Source organism: Rhinolophus ferrumequinum, chromosome 10, assembly GCF_004115265.2.
Source record: "Rhinolophus ferrumequinum isolate MPI-CBG mRhiFer1 chromosome 10, mRhiFer1_v1.p, whole genome shotgun sequence".
Lineage (NCBI taxonomy): Eukaryota > Metazoa > Chordata > Mammalia > Chiroptera > Rhinolophidae > Rhinolophus > Rhinolophus ferrumequinum.
Window position 1 is genome coordinate 43,380,384 of NC_046293.1, and position 25,852 is coordinate 43,406,235.

Below are 25,852 nucleotides of genomic sequence, written 5' to 3' on the forward strand. Positions count from 1 at the left end.
AAGAATCTAATCAAATAGAAATGAAGCACTATTAGTGTATTGCAAGGCGTGAATAGTGGTTTACAGGATACCGCAAGGGGCTTGTTTGAGAACCTTCAGTTAGCTGAGGAAGGCATAAGATTGATAAAATATCTCGTATTGAATTTCCAAATCAGCTTATGTAATTACTGCAGTTACAGAGGAAAACATACAAGTCCACACCACAGTCATGCACACATCAGGTCTCAGTACTTGGTTAAATAAATCATGAAATACATACCTTATATAAGACATGATATTTATTTGCTAGGTAAGTAAGAAAAAAGCAGATTGAAAAATAAACAAAGAAGGAAAGAGAAGAAAAGTAATACCGGCTTTCAAGTTGCACATTTCTATTTAGGAACACAAGCCACAAAAACTGGGCAGTTACAAGTCCTTCCAGTCACCAAGACCTGACAGCATCCCATCCCTTCACTTTAGGTCTTAATTTAGACTCTTAAAGTTTTGTTCTTCTACCATCTCCACTCTGTTGCCAGGGTGATTTTTGTAAAATACAAATCTGATGACGATATTCTTCTTAATAAGTTCATCTGATTTTTTTTTTAATGAGGGAGTTCAAAATCCTTATTACCAGTTCACATGAATTCTTATAATTTAAATTCCCAACAGGCTCTTTACGTTTATTTCTCATCATTTCCTACCTTTGTTTAGACCTCATTGTATATTTCTTGAATGGAATTATAGGCATCTGTGTTCTCAAAATTTGTCTGACATTTAACATTTGAAAGTGTTGAGAGACATCTGCCAATTGATGAACCACCATAGGCATCTTCCCTGGGAAATAAGGACACTGATCTAGGGTCTTCATTCCAGAGGCATCTGCCCCTCTGCCACACGGCTGGGAGAGATGGTTGGAAAGACCCCCTGCTTTTTAAACCTCTGACCTAGCCTGTGACAGACGCCAGGGCAAGGTGAGGAAAGGGTACTGGGGCGTTGGGAGGTGAGGAGTCTCTATCCTCCCCAGCCACTACAGCATAGGCTGCCATGGGGCTGGGCCTCAGCTCCTCTCCTCCACAAACTCAGTTACCTCCTAGTGAAGCTGGCCACGTGTCCACCTGTCTCATGGAGGCAGGGGATGGGCGGGTGGCTGGGTCAGGCCATGGGAATGGATGCTCACTGGTAATGCTGACCCTGCGATCCCTGACTGGCCAGCAAGCCCCCTCTCCTTGGAAAAGGCAGAAAGAGAAAGGTACAGGGGACAGTTGTAGACGCTAGAGTTGGAGAACCAATGGCGCTCAGTAAGCACAGCATAAGCATTTTAAGAACGCTCAGGTCCTCCCTTCCATAGCTTACCTAGGGTTTTCTCTCACTGCCAAAGTCCCCATGACACAGCTTAAAATTACTGCTTCTCAGCTCATCTCCAAAAAATTAGGCATATAAAGCACATAATTTAATGAAAGGAAAATATGGATTCTGTGACACTGAATATCTGAAACTAGAGAAGATCATATACTTGTAGTTTCTAAAAAATATGAAGCTTCTTGTTTCTGCACACATGCTATTCCATCTGTCTGGAATGCTGCCTTCCCCTGCTTTGGTCTGTCTAATTGCGACCAGTCACTTGCTGTCCAGCTTTGAGGAGCCTTCCATAATATCCTAAGAGTCAATGGATTTGACAAAGGGCAGTGAGAGGAACCAAAAAGGAGTTATCCCTTTAAAACATAATTAGATGAATAGCTCTTTAAAATACTGAGCTCCTCAACTGTATTATTTTTCAAGAATCTAGGTATTAGGTAAAATAAGGTAGCCTATAGCTATTAAAAGAATAGATATTAAAAAAAAAGTACAACACTAACTCTTCTTATAATTCCTCCACAGTTGCACTGACCACTATCTGTCTGCATAAGAATGGAAGACTACTTTTGTACACATGGTGGAATTCCAAGTACGAAAAGCAGGAATATTCATTTAGTATGTTTAGATCTCTGAAGTTTATTCCTATCATATATAGATAGCCAAACACACACATACACACAAATTTATATATGAAAGATGAAAAGAAAGCTAACAAAGAATCATATTTGTATCAACATTAGCACATGTTAATTGCCAAGAAATTTATATGTCTGTTTATCCAGAATATTATACATAATTGTATAGCATATACGAATGAAGATAATACATTTTCTTGCCAAATTTGATTACATAGGCCAACATCTGTTGTTTTGGAGGGTGAATTACTATCTTCATTTTCAAATGTTTATTATTTTACACTAACCTTTTGTGAACATATCTATTGACAGTCAAATACCAATCATATGACGATATGAAATAAAAATCAGGAAGAGTGAAATATTTAGGCCCCACAAAGTTAAATGTTTATATAAACACTAATCAATTAAAATAAAGATTTCCTTTGCTTTTAAAATGGGTGAATTAGAAAATGCTAATAAGTTCTCTCTGTGAAACAACTTTTACTCTTGATTTGCTAAAACTAATCAGCATGAAATTGTGATAAAAAAGTAAAAATTGAAGACAAGAAAGGATAATAGGGATCCTAAAAAAGTTAAATTCTGACTCTCAACTGGGCTACTGGCTATGACTTTATGACACTGATAACTGTGAAAATGAGCAGTGAATTTTTTAACCTCTGTAGAGGTTAGAGACTTTATTAATCTACCTGGAAGTTGGTCCCAATGTATAACATCATTAAAATACACACACACACACACACACACACACACACACACACACACATATCTTCTACGATGAAATTACCATAAAATTGATATAATCTTCAATGCTAATTACCAATGAGTAACAGGTTTCCACAAAAACTGGTAACTATGCAACAGAGATGCACATGGAGAAAAACATCAGTTACACTACGTGGATCATGTGAAAAGCAGGGGAATGAAGAACAGCTTTGTATCATCAGCTACCTAATAACATGCAATACTTAAGACATGCTGAGCTCTGAGACGTTATCACTAAAAATTAAGTACTTCTACACAGTTTAAAATAAATTTGCAAAGTTTACGTTCCAAAAATGATAGAATCATCTATTTCACCCTGTCAAGAATCACAACGAACAATATTCTTTACCCCTGTGTTAAAATATAGATTATAGGCAATTATGTAAAGCATCTTTCTTTTCCACAAACTGAAACTTCCCTGAGGATGGGAACAATGTCTTTTATCTCATTATCTCAGAACAATAGAATCCGGGAAGATGTTATGGAATCTGTTTTCAGTTACAGGGAGCATGATTTAGAAAGGCCTACAACACCGGTGTGCGGATTTGGGTAGGGTAAGATGTGTAAGGTGGTTAGTAATGGTCTAATAATCACTTGTTATAAAGTTTGTATATCACAAGTAGCTTGCGAAATAATCTGTTTTCATGAGAAATGGGTTAGTGTTTTCATGAGAAATGACTTATTCGATGGGGGAGAAAGGAAAACCATTCAGTCTCTAGAATGGATCTGGCACATTCTGGTAAAATTTCCCTTTATGGACCTAACATCCTGTTAACGTCATCACACAAATTGTGACTATCATTAGTTGCTCCTGAGAAAGACTGCAATTCAGATGTACTTTCCAGAGTGCAACAAATACGACTTAAAATGCTATATACTTCCTGTGAAAAATCTGTGTCAAGAAATTATTGTCTTGCTCGATGTTTTAGTGCTGCTGTAGAGAAAAAAGGAACTTGTTCATTGAATGTGCCACAGAGAAGATAATAACCCTATGGCACTACCGCGCTGTAAATCGTTTTTTTGTAGGAGGTAAAAGGGTCAGACTATCTCGTCCACTTGAAGGGGTTGCCTAGTTATGAGCACAAAAAAGGCTGAGTTTCAGGCAACTGCTCTGTGTCTACTGTGTTCCCTCTGTTGGGGTCTAGAACTACACATACTGTTTGGAAGATAAAGAACTCTCCCCTGACTCGCAGAAGGGTGAACCAGTGTGATATCTAAATGTTGTTTGGCATTGTCATGGTTACAGTACCCTATCTCTATGACTGGTTTCTTGGTCAGTGTTTCAAAACGTCTACCTTATTTCTTTTTAAAAAGAATCAAAAGGAAGTATATGAGAATGAAGGGAGTCATCCCTAATTTTGACAGGATCCTAAGGCAGAGATTTACAAATGTAGTCCTTACACTTCCAAGCCGAGCATTTTTTTCTTTTCATAAATGATTTTCCTACAAGTCAGTAAGGGCTTCCTTCAGGCTGCTATTATAGCATAGTGTTTAATCAAGGTATCTCCTATTCTGCTAGAATTAGATTGCTAAGAAGGTGAAGTGATTGGAAATGATTTTAAAGAAAAAAATTTTGTAATCTCTATTTGGGAGTCTGTGCGTGAACCCAGTACTCCATTTCTGTTATACAGTGTACCTCAGCTACTGAACATCTCTGAAAGAATTTTAACATTAGTTCTATTAAATGGCACATTTACTGGGGCAGAATTTCCTTAAGGTATCTCTGTTTTTAACAATTTTCATCATTTAATACTTGATTTTCAGGGGAGTGTTTTGTTAAATAAAAATCAGTATTTAAATACCTGGCACTTAAATATGTGGAAGTTAAAACTGTTCCCTTTGCTTCTTGGGTAACTGATACTTAGAGTTTCTTTATAATATTCATAGAATTTGGGTAGCATTAACACATATTCAAAGAAAGGCCATTAGTTTCACTACAGGGGGTGGGGTGCGCAGGGTGGAGAGAACACAGTGGCTCTCTCTCCACTTTACCAGTTACATCACTCTAGACAAGTTATATAAACTCTCTAAGCCTTATTTTCTTAACCATAAAATTAAATAGTATTAGTATCTTCCTCTTAGGGAAGTTTAAAGGTAATGTGAGATAATATTTAAAAAATGTGGAATGATGCCTGCATATAGTGAGGAATTAACAGAAACTATTATTATTTAAAATTAAATAGCATACTTGGAATTATGGTCCATCAATCCTCCAGGGTATATCACCTGGGGTCGCCTAACCCTCACTGAGTATCCATAAAATTGAACTGCCTGAACACCTTTTTCCTAATTCTTTCCCTTTAACATTTAACCAGTCTACTAATCATATCTCCCAAGATAACTTTGTCCTCAAGCTCACCATCATCCAATAACTTCAGACTCCCGTTATCTCTCTCTGGGGGTGGCAGAGGCTTCTCCCAAAATTCATGCACAAACCTCCTTACGAAGCTGACATTTAGTCATGTTACTCCCTTGTCTGAAGCTGCTAGATGGTTTCCCTCTACCACTTGTCTTGACCTAGTACCTAAGGCCTATCCTTCCACTTCATCGTGTGATTGGTATTCTTTTCTTCAGCACTATCAACCTTTACAATTAAATCTGTGCCACACATCCATCCCATCTTTGCACAGGTTGCTATCATGCCCTGGGAGGCTTCTCTATTTTCATTGGTCGGAGAAACTGCTACTCACTCTTGAAGAATTATTTGACCAAGCTCACTCCTATGTAAAGGGTTCTTAAGAGGGCCCAGAAACTCAGGTTAGAAAAAAAAGTTACATCTGTACTTCATTAACCTTTTATTGAAATTTAGCATTCATCAATTATGAATGTAGGCAATAAACTACTGACAAGATGGAAATCGTCTATTTTCATATACCATTGCAGTAGTTGCAAAAATCTCAAAATACTATTTATATTCACCACGGTTCTGAAACTATGGTATTAGCCTGGAGTTAGATCTGTTACTTAATATGTTAATAAATAAGTACATACATTAGTATGTAACAAGCTCATTGAAAAACTATTTTGGTAATCATAGTTCAATATAATTGATTTTCTTTGAGCTCCTATATAATTTATTTTATGTAGCTAAAAACATTACTCTAATAAGGGGTCCAGAATAATGTTAAACCTTAACATGGTGAAGAACCCACATGTGTGAAGCCTTCTGTGATGGCTCCATGAGAAGTGAATTATACCAGGACATGCTCTGATACATCTACCTGCTTTTATCACACTGCTTTGCAATTATTTATTTGTATCATCCTTCCTCCTAGCTGTGAGCATATAGAGTGAGGCTTCTTTTTTCCCCCTTTAATCTCCGTATCCCAACCTATTGCAGTTCTCAAAAATGTTTACTAAAGAATGAACTGACTACAGATATGCATGTTTTTATAAGGTGCTGTATTCTCTGATTTGCTAAATTTTGTACAAGCATACAACAATCAACGGCTGATTGTCTGTTTTTAAAAGCAGTTTATTTAGGATACCTGATTTCATTTTTGTAGTCTTCTCATTTATTCATCATTTAACTTGGATGTTACAGTCTAAGAGGCATGTGTCATACCATCTCGTTTCGTTATTTACCTACTTTTTATATTAGGAAAACACTCTTTCATTACTACCAAGAAACAATCTAAAAAATTCACTGAGAATTACCTGAACAAAGTGTGACTCCTTGCATGCCCAAAGATTTTCACACCTCAACTGCAGGGTCTGCAAGCATGTCTACAAAAATGTATCACTAATCATGCTGCAACCAGGACTAGAAATAAAGGCCAAACACTTTGAAGAAACAAAGGCTTGGAAGCTTCCTAAATCATCAACTATTTATAGTAACGAAGTTTTGCCAAATTTTCTAGCACATGTACCTAAGTTCCAGGATAAAAATTACATTAAAAACTTCCTTTAGTTGGCACCACCTACCTTCTTTCAAAACCAACTGTCCATCCATCCACTCATCCAACCAACCATTCAGTCAACCAAAACAATAGTTTCCAAAGTTACATTCACTGAAGAGATTCTTTTAACAAGGTTGCTATGCTTTTTTTTTTTTTTTTTTTTAAAACATTGGTCGACAGCCACAGGTATTTCCCCACCTCTCAAACAGGGAAAATGCAGTAGGAGTTACGTAACATGGTTTTACAATGTGACACAAAATACCTCAATTTAACAAGTCAGCATGTTTAACTGTTAAAATCTAAACTGTTTTCATCATTTGTTCATTCAACATCATGATTATAAAAAGATGATCTTCATTATATTTATACTTAAGAGAATAGTTCAGTTTGTTTTAGAAATCTCATTTAATACTTCTTTTATTTATAAAGTTTTTTTTGGCCTTTTTTTATTAGGAATTACTCCAGTGATTATGATTATAGTCTACTGTTGTCACAGTATTGGACAGTGTATTCCTTTTGAAGACAGAACTAAACAGGGATCATAGTCTAAAGTGGATTGACTTGAAATGTGAACAAAACTCCAGGTTGATTTTATGTGCTCATTTCAATGACCAGATTTCTAGAATGAGAACCTAATGGGTTATCAGAGATGCACATTTTTTCCCTTCACCTTTTTGTGTTACTTTAGACCTAACTGGACAAGTTCAGAAGAGCTTTTCTCAAAAAGTCCTTTGAGTTCAAGAAGGAATCAAAATGACATTTCAAATAAGAGTATAAGTGACAGCAAATATTAAGTATTATTCTTACTATGTGACTGCTGTAATTACTGGAAAGCAAGGGAAAGAGTCTCCAGATTTATGTCCCTGAAACTGTGCTTCTAAGAAATGAATTACACTGAGGTTTCAGAAACCTGGACTCCTCTCACCTGAGTCGTATCCTGTGTAAAGCATTTGTTCTTGGATATCATCCAACCAATCATCCAGCCCTGTCGCTCCCCTCCAAAACAGCTCATGAGTCTCTATATCCACTGCCATTGTCAAAGTTGCTTTATTTCTTGCCTACTTCTTTTAACTTGTCTCTCTGCATCACCCTTTGTTCTTCTGTAATCAATTATCTAGTCTATAGCCAGAGTGATCTTTTCAAAACACAAATCTGATTATGCCATTCTCATCTTATCACCCTTGAAAGGCTTCTCAGTATTCCAAGATGATATCCCAAATTCTCATGGTTCATGAGCTCCTGGTATGCTCTGTATCCAGCCTGCCATCTACTCTATCTCATCTACTGCCATTCTCTTGCTTGCTTGATAGGACCCAGCCTCACTGGTAAATTCTCAGAAGCCACACTCCTTGCTTAGGGCCTGTACACATGATGTTCTCATTTCCCAGAATGTTCTTTCCCCACTCTTTGCACAGGTAAACTAAAGGAGTCCTCCTTTTTGTCTTTCTAGCTTCCCAAGAAGCACTTCCTGATTGTCGAAAACACAACGTTTGAATAGGGGATTCTGTCATTGTGGGGGCTTTGTAGGTCCTTGGCCAAAAGCTTAGGCATCAAGATAAAAAGGTCATGAAGGACTCAGTGAATCTGCCCCATACTGTAAGTAGCCAACTTCCTGCAAGAATCTCTTCAACCATCTTCCTTTCCAGGTGTCAAATTCAGCACTAAGTGCTATAACAAAATACATATACAATTATTTGGAGATAAGAGTACATGATAAGGTTATATAATATTTTTGTTTCAACTCATTTTCCTTTTCAATCAATTTATGTATATTTATCCTCATCTGAAATAGTTCTGTGGATATTATTCAACAGATGTAACATTTTCTTCTGTAGTTTTATTAATATTCACCTCAAGGAGTATTAGCCTGTACCAGGCCAAAAATAAAGTAAAATAGGTAAATTTTAAATGAAATCACTAAGCTGAAAACAAAATTCGATAAAAATGGAAAGTTTCAATTCAAAGTATAATTCTATAATTATTGTCAAGTTGGTAAGAATTATTGGAAACAAATACATTACCACTAGGATGCCAAATACTGGGGAAAAAATAGGAGCTAACAGGGTTTCTGTATATTTCTATGGTTTCATAAAAGTTTTATGATTGAATCTAACATTCTTATAGTGCCCATCCCAATGATGTGTGCTAAATCATAAAAGTTGGCAAAAGGAGAAGAAATGTGTAGTTAATGTAAAATTATTTCTATTGTAAATGACTGCTGAAGGGATTAATTAGTTAGGTGTATACTGCTTCTCAAAACCAGTGTCACCACCACAGGGAGGTCTAAGATGAAGCAATAGTTTATCAGTTTGGATGTTTGGAAACTTCATGTAGAGAGGAAAACATGAAAATATTACTCTATAGAAAAAGACCCACATTGATTATTTTTGTACTCTTGGTTTAACATGTTCACAAAGGAAAAAAAAAAGTAATGAAAGGAAGTTGACAGTTAACAAAAAAATTGAAGCAGTATGGTAATGTTTCTCAGTGGAAGACATACAGTCGGTCCTGACTTAACATCGTCAAGAGGTTCTGTGACTTTAAGGGAAATGACATATAATGAAACCAATTTTACCGTAGGCTAATTGATATAAACAAGAGTTGCTAAGGCAGCTCATCAGCATTATAACAAAATTAAGTCATTCCAGGACCTACTGTACTGGATCGCCTGGGGGAGTGTTTCTAACATATTCTCTACTGTCCTGGTGAGGCAGATCTGTGTGAATAAGAGATGGGTAGCTTAAATACCTCCTTTAATGATTCTAGGTAAGACTCTCAGTTGAGAAATATTGAAAGGAAAAGAACGATGAATTAGAGGCAGTCTCTTGTCAATTCCTTCTAAAATATAGTAATTGCCTAATTCAGTTACCCCATCCTATTTCCATGATCTAATAGTTAATTATTTTAAATTCCAATTGATTTTTCTCTCCTAAAAATATCTAGACTTTGTCTACCTGTTTATTTTTAATGTCAACCATAGTCCAGGCAACAATCACCTCTCTCAGACAACTCTGATAACCAGTCTCCCTATATCAGTCGGTACTCTCTGTGTACCCCCACCCCCAGAGAGAGTTTGGAATTGGAAACCTGGTCAAGGTCACTCCTCTACTTAAAGCTCCTCAATGGGGTCATGTTTGTGTGCCAAACACTGTCTTTAGGTGATTTTTATATAATAATGCATCCTTATTATAATCCTATGAGTAGGTGCTCCATAAATATTTTTAACTGCACGCATGCATGAATGAATGAATGAGATGAGATGAAAACCCGAAGGCAAGGGTACCTTGCAATTCTCCAATTGTATACTTTAGGAAATATCTGTCTACTTTGAAGAGTTTTATGATAGTGATTGGCATATACTGAGATCACACTTATAAATAATGCCAAAAATTTGAGGGAAGTTTTACCTAGGAAAGGTTTAAATCCCCAAAGCTTGGATAGCTCTCATAAGAAAATATGTTTAATTAGATAAGAAAATGGTAGTAAAACAGCAATTTGAGAGTTTGGAGCTGAAGGCTATATTAGGAATATATGTGTGTGTTCTCATTCAGATATATGATTTAGATGATACCCACACTAAAATTATTTTTCCTAGCCACAGTCAGTACCCCGTGACAGTTTTTACTCAGGTGGCTGCACATTTGATAGATGATTGGATAAAGATTTGATATATATATGTGTGTGTGTGTATATATGTGTGTGTGTGTGTGTGTGTGTGTATATATGTGTGTGTGTGTGTATATATATATGTATATGTGTGTATATATATATACACACACACACACACATATATATATTCCATTGTGTGTATACAAACACACACACACACACACACACACACACAAAATGGACTATTACTCAGCCATAAGAAAAGATGAAATAATGTCATTTGCAATGACATGCATGGATCTTGAGATTATCATGCTAAGTGAAATAAGTCAGACAGAAAAAGTCGAGAACCATATGACTTCACTCATATGTGGGATATAAAACTGAAAGCAAGAAATGAACAAGACAAACAAATAACCTTATAGACACAGAGGACAGTGGTTATGAGAGGTTAAGTGGGGAGAGGGGTGATAGAAGAGGGTAAGGAAGTCAAACATGTGGTGATGAAAAATTTGACTTTGGGTGGTGAACACACAATGCAATATATAGATGATGTATTATAGAACTGTATACCTGAGACCTATATAATTTATTAACCAATGTCACCCCCAATAAATTTAAGAACAAATAAAATAAAAACCACTGTTTCTGAACTATTCACTTTCTTAAATTTCATACTATAGTCAGAATGGATTACATAAATTGTCACTATAGTGTATAGATTTCTACAAGTGGAGGTGCTGAGTCAATGAGCATAGGAATTTAACTTTTATTAGGCAGAACTATATTACTTTCTAAAACAGAGAAAAATATTTGCACTCCTACCAATGGTATACAATGTTCTTAATATAAATATTAAACCAATTCCCCTTTTTAAATGTTTTATTTGCTTAATTTTTCTATATGGATCATTCCATGGGGAAAGCGTACTACCTACATTTATTTATAGCATGAACATTACTCATTGTAAGGTACCATAAACATGATCTTACAGAAAGGGGAAAACTGTACAGATAAGTTTTAACAACAAAAGCAGTAAAAGGACGGCAGGAATATTTTATAAAATCACTCAGACTATAAATACATACTGTCAGATTCCCACAAAGACTAATGTTACTCTCAAAAAAGGCACATAATAAACAATTGTTTTTCATACTCATTGACATCCAAAGGACATCTAAAATTTGGTTCAGTTTTCAAAAATAGCTCCCCATTTTTTGATAAGACTAAAATAAGACTGTACCATCTCTCACTCCATTACAATTTTACTTTGACATATTAGGTGGATGATATTAACTTAGAAGGATCAGGGGGGTTAATAAGTTGATGATCATAAATTACTGTGCAATGAACTATACTATGGCAATAAATATTTTTATTTAAACTTTAAGAGTTGATGTCAGGAAACCTATTTCATTACGTAAATCATTAAAAACTTAGTCATTCCTTTTCTGTATCAGAAATTCATAAAACTTTTTTCATACTGTTTGGCCGACTTTCTGCTTTTAGTTGACCTGACAGTGTGTTAGTCTTATTCTGAATCTAAATCCCTACATCTAAATCAGACATCAGAATCTATGTTTGGATCAAACAACAGCAATTTTTAAAATAATTTATCAGAGGTAACTGTGTTAAAAACATTTTACTTAAAATATACACCAAGAGAAACAAAAATAGACCTTGCTGAATTCTGGCCACAGCTCTATTATCAATCTAGCAGTGAGGTGAGATGTCCAAATAAAGATCATTACATTTAGAAAGAGTCTATGCTAAGGCTAACCTCTTGTATTAAGATACCTTTAAGTCTTCTTTAGAACAAGATAAAGATGATAAACAATTAGTAAACCAATAAATAAATAAAACTCATTAGTAAGACAAAGGAGGAGCTATACCTGTTCATTTTCAAAGGCAAGCGGATACCACAATTTGGGACTGGGAAGGTAAAATAGTAAATATCTTCCTCATTGACGTGATGAGAAGCCACCACAAACGAAACGCATGCTCAGTAAGAAGCTCCAAGTGGATTCCAACTGGAATTTGGTGTATCAATTGTAATGTTTTAATTTCATACAGGAATACATGATTAAAAATTAATAAATCATTTACCCATTATTTATCTATTTATTTTTTAAATTTATCGGGGTGACAATTGTTAGTAAAATTACATAGATTTCAGGTGTACAATTCTGCATTACATCATCTATAAATCCCATTGTGTGTTCAGCACCCGGAGTCAGTTCTCCTTCCATCACCATATATTTGCTCCCCCTTACCCTCATCTCCCACCCCCCACCCTCCTTACCCACTATTAATAAATTCATAGTGCTCGCTTCAGCAGCACATATACTAAAATAAATTCATTAATAAAATCTTTTACCCCTTTATGTGAGACCTGTGTCCATCTACCTGAGGCTGAAGAAATATTATTTTTTTGTTTTTAAAGCTAAGTCACATTCTACCCATACGTTTTAAAGGGGTTGCTAGTCTTTCCAACCATTAAAATGAAGTAAAAAACTTTGAAACACTGCTGTCACATATATTAATTGATCTGTTCAATCACTGAATCTTAATTCATTTATGCATTCTTTAGTCTATCTAACCATCTATCCATTTCTCTGTCCATCTATCCCATAATGTGTACACCATTAGACTTAAATGAGCTTTGAAACCTGCAGCTTGCCATTAGAACACGTTTCACTGTCTCCTACCATTCCCTTTCCACTTTCTAATCCTTAGGAAGAAACCTAGTAGTAGTGAGAGGAAACTTTCTTTTCTGCTTAAATGAATGAGGGGATACCTGCGGAAGTCAGTAAAGATTAACTGTTAGAATATCCAGATGATAATCAACTATATCAGACATCTACATCATGGAAAAGTTTAATTACTGATTAAAGGGATTTATTTCAGCTAGAATGTACATGTTACTGAGTTACATATGACCTAAAATAGTTTTACAGTATTTCTGTTTAGATTCTGTATCAATCCCTACATTAATTTCAAGAAAAACACCACTAAAACTGTGTCTAGCAACTCACATTTCCTTAAGCAGTTCCACCTTCATATCTTCACATATCTTTTCCTTTGCTGGTGGTCCCTCCCTACCACCTTTCCCCTTTTCTCACCTTCTCCATAAGCAAGCTTGTACTCATCTCTCAAATTTCGGAAAAGTTAAAAGCAAACAAAGACATTTTCAGAGTTAGCATTTTTAGAAGGGGAGCCATAACAAAATCTCACCTGTATCTTGTGCAGGTAGCGTTTTGACCTGATGGAGCTACTGGTTTAAAAGTGATGCGTGGGGACACCTGGGCTGAGAGCAGAAATCCCAAAGCAAGAATAATGAGTGCTAGGGTGGTACCTAAAAAACAAAACAAAACAACAAAACAAAACCATTTGACATCAGAGAATAGTTGACAACATTCTTCCAAAGTAGACTGGGTTTGGCAAGACATAGATCTAAAAAAATACTTTGATCTATCTTCAATGGATTACAAAAATGCTCCTAATAACAAATTATCAGAAAAACTCACTAGCGCGTTCATTGTGAGACATGGCAAGAGTAAGATTCCAAGCAAATACATTTGCTAGGCAAGCAGTAGATTGGTAATGATTTAAAACAAAACAAAACAAAACGAAACAAAACAAAATGCTTGTATTTCTGACAATACAAGTGCACCTCAATTAGTGCAACCAACATTATCGAATGCCTAACATGTCGGGAAGATGCAAGGCAACAGATTTACACAAGTGTTCTTTCATGGCCAAGAAAATGCTCTACTGACATTTGATCATGTAAGACCCAAATCAGTAAACTAAAAAGTAACAAACTGAATATTTCAAAAGTAGTTGAAATAGCATTTCTTACTAAAGAGGAGCAGCATTTTTTAAAGACTTTAAGATGCCAGAAGTGATATAACACATGTAGTCATTATCTTTCCCGTTGGTACTTGGAATATTTGTTTTTGATTTTAAGGGGTAGGAATGGTGATTAAGTATATCACTTAAAAGACTCATTTTTGAGTCCCTGAGAGACATCTGATGGTAAATAAGAAAGTTTTCCAATTTCTGACTATTGTTGCAGCCATGGTGACGATAAATAAAAATGGTCATGCTCTACTTTGTTTTTCTTGACAGATATTTTACGTAAAATATTTTTAAAACAGTTATTGCTGACAAATTATTTTTTAAAAATTGCTGTTGTTTGAGCAACACAGAATACTCTCTCGATTTGACGTCTGATTTAGATGTAGGGGTTTAGATTCAGAATAAGACTGATACACCGTCAGGTCGGCTAAAGGCAGAGTATGAAAAAAGTTTTATAAATTTCTGATACAGGAAAGGAATGACTAAGTTTTTAATGATTTACATAATGACATAGGTTTCCTGACATTAACTTTTAATGTTTAAATAAAAATATTTATTGCCGTAGTATAGCTCATTGCACAGCAATTTAAGATCATCAATCGACTGATACTCCTGATCCTTCTAAGTTATCATATCTACCAAACAATGTTCTCCACAGGAAGTGAAGTGTGTTGGATAAATAGCATTCTCAAAAATATTTGATGTAATAAGTTACATTAACCTGGTACAGGGCAGAGATTATTAGTAAATACTTAGAAAAAAAGATTTCCCTTCCTACGACTCTAATAGAACACACTCTGTGTGTATAAGTATCACCCGTGGAATCTGTTTAAAGTGCATAAGCTCCATATCCCATCTGAAGAGATCCTAATTTAGTAGATCTGGGGTAGGACACAAGAATCCACATTTTAAAATAAGTACCCCTAGTAATCCTGATGGAGACAGGCTGGAAGTGATGTTTTCAGAAAGATTCCACTACCAAAATATCTGGAGGAAAATAACACACTGTGTCTGGCTTTCTTATTTATAAGCAATAAAGTTACATAGATATAAACCTTCTTCTGTTAAAAGAATCAAGAGGTTGTCATTAAATTTGTAATATTTACAAGGAAGACCAGTTCTGTAAGCAAGCTTTGAAAATATCCTAAGTCAGAACACCACAAAATGTCCCACATTTAAAATTATTCATGGACTATATACTTTATATTTCTTTGTATAAAGAGTTTCTTTGTCCAGGTCTAGCTAAATATAGTTTATTTGTAACGATTTTTAAAGAATGAATACCTATTCAAAAATTATTTTGATACGTTTTCCCACTATTTTTAACCCACTATAATAAAATAAATCATAATAAAAACATAAAATAGGGAACAAAACTGAATCAGAGGTTTAAAAATTCTAGGCTAATTAAAGAAATTTAAATAGAACAGTGGTCTAATACTAAGCTCTATTAGAATATCAAATATGTATCTACATACAAATGAATAAAGTAAAAACATTGATATAAAACTATGACTAACCCAGAATCAACCGGTATCAGAAAGGGACATAAACATCTATTACGTGGGTCATGTTGGAGTAATATGCCACATCCAACCAACCAAGTATAGAAAATAGTTGGGGGAAAAAGCTACATTGTTGCTGATGTGTGCTGTAGTTAGGGCTTCAACAGTTCTGTAATGAACATGTATAGATTCTTTCCTGAGTCATTATTCCTTACACAATAGAGTATAACAAGTATTTACGTAGCATTTACATTGTATTAGGTATTATAAGTAATCTAGAGATGATTTAAGGAGGATGTGCATAGGTTATATGCAAATACTATGCCATTTTATATAAGAGACTTGAGCATCTGTAGATTTTGGTATCAGCTGGGGGGTCCTGGAACCAATCCCCTATGGATATGGAGGGATGATTGTACACTAACGGCTGTTTTGCAATATGTTTTCTTCTGAAGGTGTAAATGTCCATTGGTCATTATGTTCTATTGTGACTTTGCTGATCACAGTTAGAAACCAGAACTGCATATATGTACAGGTAAAAAGGAAGTCTATGAGGAAAAACACCAGGCCCTTTACCTCCTAAACCACTGTACTATCTATATCATCATTTTAGTTGGCTATATCACAAGGAAATCAGGTGCCTACTTGATGGAAGATCTCTCTCAAGCTGGAGGCATCACCGTGTGGTATGGTTGTGGATGGAGCTGGGGTATTGGTGATTTTGGTTGAAAAGAGAACATGGCAGGAAAGTAAAATGCCTACAGCTTGCTCATAAGAAGCAGTTACTGAAACCCCTTGGTCTCTGCCCCCAAATAACTGTGTTAATACTTTCTCTTAATAGTCAGGGGAGGCTCTGGAAATCCTTCAGTGTGAGAGCCTACACTGAGAGGTGAAACATGACATCAGCTGGAAGTGTTTAGGAAAGTTCCTGTATTCTGATGATGCAAATTGACTTCACATTATAGTTAAAACAACAAAAATCACTCTGGCAGAAATAATGCTGTAATAACTAAAATGCCCTGGGCACTTTACTGTCTGCGTCAGTCAGTGTTTTAAATGCTATACGTGTATAAATGTGTTTAGTCCTCATTACAAGCCTATAAGGTAGGGACTATAGTTAATTCGTGTTTACAGATGAGAAAATGGAACCTTCTTCAGAGTCACACAATTCAAACCTAAACAGTCTGGCTCCATAATACATCAAAATCCTGCAGAATCGATGACAAAGTATCTCATTAAAATGCAACAAACGAAGGAAAAGAGGCTGCTAGAAAAAAGCTTTTCTCTGGATCTCAAAATCACAGATTCCCCAGATCTCAAAAGTCAAATCCCAAATTTAAGATCTGAAATGCTACTTTGAAAACAGACCTTTTAAGGTAATGATGTATTGAGGCCCTGTCAAAAACAAAGGATATCCATTAAAAAAAAATTAAGTGGCTCTTACCTCTTCTTAGAGTTAACCTCAGGGGTATAAGCAAATTCAATACCCATCCAACTGTAGAAATTTATTTTTAGCGTATCACTATCTAATTGTCAGCAATTCTTCTTGTTTGATTGTTTTGTTTTTGAGAATTTCCGATTATAAGGAAGCAGTCCAATTCATTTTTGGATAACTCTGATTATTAGGAATATTGTTCTTACATTAAATAAAAATCTATGTCCTCTTAACAGCTACCATGTGCTATAGAATAAGATACCTTTAGATCTCCCCTTAGACTTTTTTTCTAGGCTAAACACTTCTGGTTTCTGTAACAGATTTATAAATGTATGGTTTTTAAACCGTCACTTTTACTCACTTTCCCTCCCACTTCCCTGTATAACGTGGCTCTTAGCCAGACAATCTTCCCATCAGCTTTTCCTCAGTGTTGACACTGCAGTGCAACCTACATTACTGGATTCAAGGTCTTCCATGGCTTAGGCAAGAACAGAGGGTGGAAGCATTCCACCTTTCCTTCTGGAGTTATAGGGGTGGGAGAGAGCTTGTGTTCTTAATGACTGAGTATGAAACTCAGAATGTATTTTCTCATCCAATCTGGGACAAGGGCCTGAAGCAGTTCTACTAGATTAATGTTTTAGGCATAATTTGGTTAAAATAGAATATAGTTAATGCTGGCATGGAAACTAAATTTTAATGGAAAAATGTATCCTCACTCTAAATAAACTTATAAAGGAGCTATTAGAGGACAGCTAATTGATAAGGAATCCACTTCTACGTATGAAAAAGATTAGGAAATTATATTATGCAATCATGTGAAAACACTAGCAAAGATGGTCTCTTCTGCCAAGTGAAACAACCCTTGTGGTACGGAGAAATGATAAATAAAATGGGCAGCATTTAAAGACAAAAGATACTTGAAAGCGAGAAAGGTTTTGTCTTATTTAGCTATCATAGACTACAAACTTAACGAACCAGAATTTACCCTAGAATTTAGGCCTGGTTCAAACACAAAAAGAGTTTGTCCCTGCTTTGTGAAGAAATTATATGGTTCTAATATTCCACTGTTGTAGAGTTTTGATATAAAATGTTCCAGATTTACTTCCATATTATTCTAAACTTAAAAATAAAACATGTTAAAAAGTGAGTTTATTAATATCAAGTGTTTCTTCCAACCAAGGAGGAACAAAAAGATTTTATTCCTGTCACTTTTGTACTTTTGAGCAAAACTCAAAATAATAACTCAAAATGTTACCCTCGGTAGATTCAAATTGTTCTGAACAATTCTAGTGATTAGTCACATTCTAATTTCTAGTTACAAATCATAACATTCACCAAGTTCCTTTTAATAAGCTTTTTGTCTAGAGGAATTCTATTGTTTGGTGAAAAACACGCTATCAGAAGGTATTGGTATTGTACTTGGAAAGTTAACTTGTCATCATTAGAGAAAATTTTATCATTGAATTCCTCATCCAGCCACATACCTGCTAAACTACCGAAGGTAAGCTTTCTGCGGCCCACTTTCTCAACAAGCCAGACTCCCACAAGTGTGAAAATGAAATTTGTGAAGGCTGTAACTGAAGCCAGCCATATTGCAAGTCTATCATCTTCAACACCAGACATCTGCAGAATGGTTGCACTGTAGTACCTGTGAGGCAAGAATAAAACAATTGTTGCTGATAGTTACTCAAAGAAACAGACTTATTCATAAAGAAAAATACCTACCTGACCTCAAAAAAACCATGAATAGCTGCAGTAATAACATCAAGTTAATGTGGGAATTAATGCAAACTGTTGAAAGGATCACGATAAAAAGACTGTTCAGATAAATTTATTTTGAACTTTGTATAATCAAGACAAGACACTCAAGCAAGTGGAGAGAGGGCTGCAGGCTTCAAAAGTAAAACGTACCCCACAAGTAGGGACAAGGACAGCTGGTAATTTCACTAAAACTATCAAGCATAAGCTCCAATCCCTGGAATGAATTAGGAGTCATCAAACACTGTGCAATGATGTACTTATAAGAGAAAAGAGCATATAATAAGGAAAGTTACATATAATGGCAGAAATCTGGTACAAGGAATCTCTTGGAAGAAGACACAAGGAGTAAGAGGAATGTGTCAATTTATCTGGCATCCCAGAAGGAGATGAAAAACTGACATGATGGACATAAGAATGGTTTTGTGCTTCCTAGAGAAGTATACTCTTTGGTAAGTCTCTAGCATGATCTGCATGAGTTCTGGCCATAATTCCCCCCCACACCCCCCAAATCACTTTACTGGAGACTGGGTCTTAAAAAACCATAATGCCAATTTGTTGACACACAATGGGAGGTACATCTGGCACAGTTAAAGATGACAGGTTTCTCACAGATCATTTCTTTTCTGGTGAAAATATCAAAGGCTATATAAGAAGATTACTGTACAGCTGCCCTTAAAACCAAGGCAGCAAATATTCCTGATGAATCACCTATCAAGTGTGATAGAAGTCAAATCCTAACGACACATTCTGAACCATGGATCTGCCTAGCTTTTCCAGCCATTCTAAAACAAGTTAGCTTTACCCCAATCCAACAGTGGGCAGTCAAGCAATGTGTTCAATCATGCTGCATATTTCCATAGTTACAATCTACAGTTTTTGGATATTTATCAACATTTTCATAATATTTCAAAAATGAAATTTGTTTTAAATACATTGAAGTCTCATTGATTCATCGATGGCTTCTGTCTACCATTTTCTAAAGGATGATTTTATATAAAATAGTAACACCAACATGGGTTCATTTATATTCACAAAAAGTTTTTATTTTTGAAAGTAGTAAACTAAACTTATGAACTACTATGCAGCATGAAAAATGTGTTGTACTAATCACACTAAAAATTATGCCAACCATTTTAAGATTTTGAATTCTGACAGCTGTTATAAAAGAGAAATTCCCAGTGGAACTACTCCCATCATCATGATTTTGTGAACGCTCTGAAGTCAGATTGAAAAGTAATAATAAAATATGAAAACAATTCTGAGTAGTGCTTTACAGTTTCCAAGTTTTACTGTATATATGATCTCATTTTCATAAAGACCTGTGTATCAAGGTCAAACCTATGTGTAATCACTGAGAAACTGACATAAATACCAAATCTAGAAAGGAAGAAAACAGAAATGCTTAGAGAAAACTGAAATATTTAAAGCCAAAAAAATTTGTACTTGTCATGCTATTCTATTAAATTACAGTCTTCTCAATGTTTTAAGGATAAAAACATACATTGCACAAAATAATTCTTCCAAATAAAGCCATAAAAAATTCTAAATAAAACAGATTATTGCAATGCTTTCATTTTCACTACAATAAAATCACAAAATCAAAAGTGTTAAGGGATAGAAAGAGGAGTGGTATCAAACAAAATAAATTGGACAGTGTAAGAGATTTATTTAAAATACATAATGTTCCCTAGTTTTATAGGGACATTTCTTTTATGGTACTTAAGTTTTAGAGGCAGAGTGTAATCAAAGACTGGCCTGGGAGTCAGAAACCTGCATTTTCATGGCATCTCTGTGGTGTGTTGGCCAGGTCAAGTAACGGAATCATTCATTCACTTAATATTTATTTATGGTGTACCTACTATATAAGCGGTGTGAAATACTAAGATCCCACAGATATGTTACTAGACCCAGTTGTTGCCCTTAAGAAGCTCAGAGTTTATCATAAAAGGAACAGTGGAAATAATTTTAATATCTCAAGGCATACATGTCACCATGTGGCATAAAGGACAAACAAAACAACTTTATTTTATCTGGTAAGTTTCTTGATTTTCCAGGAAATTAACATTTGACTTTCTTGAAAAATTCATAGGGGTTTGCCAGCAGGTATGATCTGGCAGGATACTAGGGGTAAAGGAAATGACACGCATGAAGGAAAAAAGTGCAAAATAGTAAGCTGGGCTCATAGACTGTGAGAACCCTACTTTGGCTGAACATAAGGTGCAGAAAAAAGAGAAGTGTGATATAAGACAGCAGCAGAAGCTTCTGTTGCAGAGGGACTTTGACTGCCATCCTACATGTTTGAGCTTTTATCTGTAGGCAGTGGAAATCATAAAATGGACTTGAAAGAGAAATAACAATTAAATGTGTTCCATGAAAAGATCACTCTAATGATCACATGGCCACATGTGCAGACTGGAAGTGGACCGAAACAAAGGTATTATTGGAGAAGCGTTTTATTGCAGGTCGTACTGGCAACGGGCACCTGAAGATTTTCTGTATTAATGGGAAAACAGTGAGAACGGGGCTGAAATTCCATGGCCTGGTATCTCCTTGTCAGCAAGAGTTGCAACTTCCACCCACACTAAATCTTTTCCGGGATGGAGTGCCCTGAGTTTCATCTTCATTTTCTTTTCTTGAACACTGCTAAATGTGTTGGTTTTTATTGCTGTCATTACCACATAACCACAAGTTAAGTGGCTTACACCAACACAAATTTATTCTCTAACGTTCTGTAGGTCAGAAATCGGACCTGAGTGTCACTGGATATCAAAAATCCAAGGTGTCAGTCAGCAGGGTCTTCCTTTCCGGAGGCTCTGGGATATCGGTTTCCTTGCCTTTTCTGGGATTTGGAAGTCTCCTGAATTCACTGGCATGTGGGGCCCTCTTCTGCAATCTTTAAGGCCAATAAAGGAGAGTCAAGTTCCTCTCATGTCACTTTACTCTGCCACCCTCTTGTGCCTCCCTGTGCTACATTTAAGGACCTTTGTGATCACATTGAGCCAACCCACATAACGAGCATAATCTCCTATTTTTAGGTAAACGGATTAGCAGATTTTAATCCAATCTGCAACCATAATTTCTCTTTGTTATGTAACGTAACATCTTCATGGGTTGTGGGATTACAACATGTATTTTTGGGATGGGAGGAATTATTCTGCCTATCACATTAAGGTGTTAATAAGCAGTAAAATAAGCACAAGGCCAATAGTTAGAATGAGCAGATAAGAAATGAAGGCAAGGGCATTCACTTAAAGGGTAATCAGTTCCAGAAAAATTCAGGCAATAATTATATTCTTTCATGTGGGCAGGGGATGACATATCTAGGTCAGAATAATTCACAAATCTAGTTTTTAAAAGTTAGGTTATGGAGTGGTGAAAAGATACATTTAACGCACATTTTAAAATGTGTGACTTCCAGTGTTTTCATAAATGATCTATCAGGCCAACCATTTATGTACTGGGCTACCAGTGTATTTACAATGTTCTAAGCCTTTATGTAGTAGTTTGAATTTTCAAGGGACTGGGTATTCATTCTAAAATTACACAAAGCACAAGAGAGTGTTCTTCATAAAAGAACAATATGAACAACAGAAAAAGGCTTTCTTTCTTTCCTTTTTAGACTCAAAGTAGGGATGCCTCTCTTTTCAAAACCATTTTATAATACCCATCAGACAAGCTATCATCTTCTTCAAAGACTCCCTGGACAACCTCTAGTCATCTCACACATACCATCTCATTCCCAGAGTGAAGTTCAAAGGCCTGACGGCAGTGTGTTCTCACAGAACACCAACTTCACAACTCTCTGTAGACATCTAAGAGCAAAACAAATCTCTTGAGGTGCATTGCTACCTCAAGAGATTAGGTGAGACCCAGCTTCCAGTCCTGAATTTTAAATCTGAATAAAATAAAATAGCTCTAGAAAATATACAGGATTTGGTAATAGCAAGCTGTTCTAACGATGACTTTTAACTAGCAATACAAGAATAAACACGAGCACTTTATATGCCTGGAAAAATACCTATATTATGTTCCTATTTGAACAATGCATTTCCCAGGAATTTCTGAAAAAGTTATTTTAATTTTTTTTCAGCTTCTTGAAGCAAGAGTCTGTCTTTTTCACTATTGCCAGGATAACAGAGTTAAGTGAACAGCAAAAAGTAGGCCTCAATTATTGTTTGTTGAATTTATTTACCACCAACTTACAAAAAGGAATTAAGAAGATTTATTTGAAAACACATGACAGAATTTCCAAAACAAAAATTAAAGACTGATAAGACAGAGTAAGAAGGCAGACACTGAAGATAATTATATGAAAACTTTAGCTGCATACTCACTACAAGCTAGCTCTAAAATTCCTGGCAGCCACGGTAAAATCATAAATGATAGTTTTGTCTGTCTTACAAAACAAAACTTACCAGTTCATAATAAAGACAAACTTTTGCTGGCATGAAACTCTAAAGACTTTAATTTCATGAATGAAAGAGATATGGAACATACTCTTCCTGATACCGACAGCCAGTCTAAATAAGACAAATTAAAAGATATAATTATTTTCGTTCATGTGGCACAAAGGTGATATTTTCTAGCAGAGTTGCAGATAGCTTCCAAATTAGTCATCTAAAACCTTGTCTTCCTCAACAGTCTTAGGGGTCATGTTCATACGTGGGATAAAGAACAAGTGAAATGAGAAGACTAGAACTTAGCTGACTGTCTAAGATATGTTGTTTGGCTCTTTTAGTTCTTAGTATTATCAGTATATTTATTTGTATCATACGCCAAAGTACATTGATTATAGATTTAAAGTCATTTTAATAAAAGATGTTCTTTTTACTGAAAAAAATATATGTTCCTCTTGGGATGGGGTTTATACAGTCAAAAACATGCATAACTATGGAAACTACATCGACAGCTTTAAGAGAAAAATGTTTCACCCAAATACAAAGGTCTTAAAAATGGTTTCAAAAAATGATTAAAATTTTGCAATCTATTTTATGTATTTTGTACATTCAGGAAGCTTTGTGTATTAGATGCAAGCCATAGAGCAAAAAAATAAAAGTTAGAAGTAGAAATCAGATTTCATGTATATTATCCATGTATTTTGTCCTAACATAGTAGTTGCTTTTATCATACTACCATTCTTAAATCAAGCAATGATCCAAAAATCATGCTAATCTTCAGAAAACTAATGATTAATTTCATTTAATATATCACAAGACCATTTTCATAAGTTAAATAATTTCATTAATCTTTTGGAAAGAATACAGTACAAATGTGCCAAAGAGATTTCTACAGAACCTCAGTGTTCCCAATGTGACCTATTCTTCATCTCGAGGCCTGTCCTCTCACTCTGGCTTCAGACCTCTGGAAACCTCAGGAGAAATCTCGTCCCACCCAGCCCAATCGATCACTGACCTTCCTCTATGCATCACTATTCTTCCACTATGCAACAATGACAGAAGCTCTCTAATCTGACCTCCGACTCATCAATTTGCCAGATTAACCTATTCTTTCTATAAAACATACACCAACAGGATATTGGATATTCAGGAGTTCATGCGGGCTCTTGTCTCCCATTTGCTGAATTGCATATACATCAAATCAGGTGTGTTTGTTCCCAAAGCTGTTTATGTTTGTCATTGCAATTATGTAATTTAACCAAATAATACAAAGATCAGTAGAACATAAGATTCTAAGCGAGAGTTGTGTTAAAAACAGAACTGTACACTTTGAAAAGAGTAAATAAAGGTAAATTATTAAAAAAAATTATGTAAGCAACACAATCATAAAAAAGTTAGGGATAAAATGTAAAAACGTCTAGAAAGATTCTACCCTTGGGTTTTCTCAAGTATTTTTTAGTTCTTGTTCTACTTGAAAGAAACTAAACGTGGAATTCAAAGATGGCATTCCTCAGTGTGGTGTATTCAGGAAAAATAATTTGGAAGTTCAAGCAGTGGATATGATCAATTACTATACAACTAAAAATAAAGTGCTGAAGGGATATGATGCATCGTTTTCTCATAACTGTCATTTTCAGTTAACTAAACAAGTGCTGATCCTAATCATGTCAGTTAAGAGGGCTTTCACGTTGCCTCATCATGTCTCACGTACCTGCTTATTTCAGTAACATGAATCCATGACTTTCAGGTCACCCATTTCCACCTGGTCATTTACTTCCGTACTAACCCTTGATTCACTAATACGACTCAATCTTCTTGGCCCAGCCCTCCCATACTCTTTCCTGGTGCCTCGTGCTCTAAGTCTGGACATGAGGGAACTACCTTATTTCAGTTTGGATTTAGAGTCCAAGCTATTTTTCTCTCCTATCCTGTATACCTGAGGAAGGGGAGAGGAAAGAAATGAGCTAGACTAGACCATCCTCTAACCCTCCTGTAGCTGTCTGCCTGCTTTCTTGTCACTCCTCATGCAATGGCGATTTCAGTAACTGCCTCACAATTTTCTTCTCCACTCCTATCCATGTCATGATTCTTGGTGACAGTAGCACCAATATGGACGATCCCATTCAACAAATGAGTCTCTTAATTGCTCCACTTCTAAAATCCTCCAAGTATCCTAGGCTCGGACAGCACTGCCTCATGGCTCACTTTCTTGAATTCCTCCACTTGCACAATTCTTCACTTTCATGGAGATATATATACCCTTTATATACACCATATATACTCTCTACTTCTTTTTAGTTATCCATCATCATCATTTCTTCCCCTTTTCCATAACTGTACTTACTGCCTTAAGTAGCTTAGAGTTCCCAAACCACTGGTTGAAAGGTTAGTATATTACAGAATCACCTGGAGGTCATATTGAAATCTATGTAATTTTACTAACAATTGTCACCCCAATAAATTTAAAAAATAAAATTAAAAAAAAAAGAAAAAGAAAATCTTCAAAGAGCCCTGAAAAAAAAAAAAAAAAAACACAGATTGCTAAGCCCCACCCTGGGCCTCTGATTCTAGGACCATGAATTTGCATTTCCACCAAGTTTCCAGGTGATACTGACACTGCTTTGAAAATCTACTTCCCTAAACCATTAGA

The 25,852-nt window shown here is 35.5% G+C and overlaps 1 protein-coding gene across 1 annotated transcript in view; it reads right to left on the reverse strand.

The window, feature by feature from the left end:
• The window catches only part of SLC2A13 (solute carrier family 2 member 13), a 308,745-nt gene that overhangs the window by 78,918 nt on the left and 203,975 nt on the right, over window positions 1-25,852 (reverse strand). Inside the window, 2 exon segments of the mRNA XM_033118217.1 lie at window positions 13,478-13,598; window positions 18,529-18,692. Of these exon segments, the coding sequence (XP_032974108.1) occupies window positions 13,478-13,598; window positions 18,529-18,692 (285 nt within the window).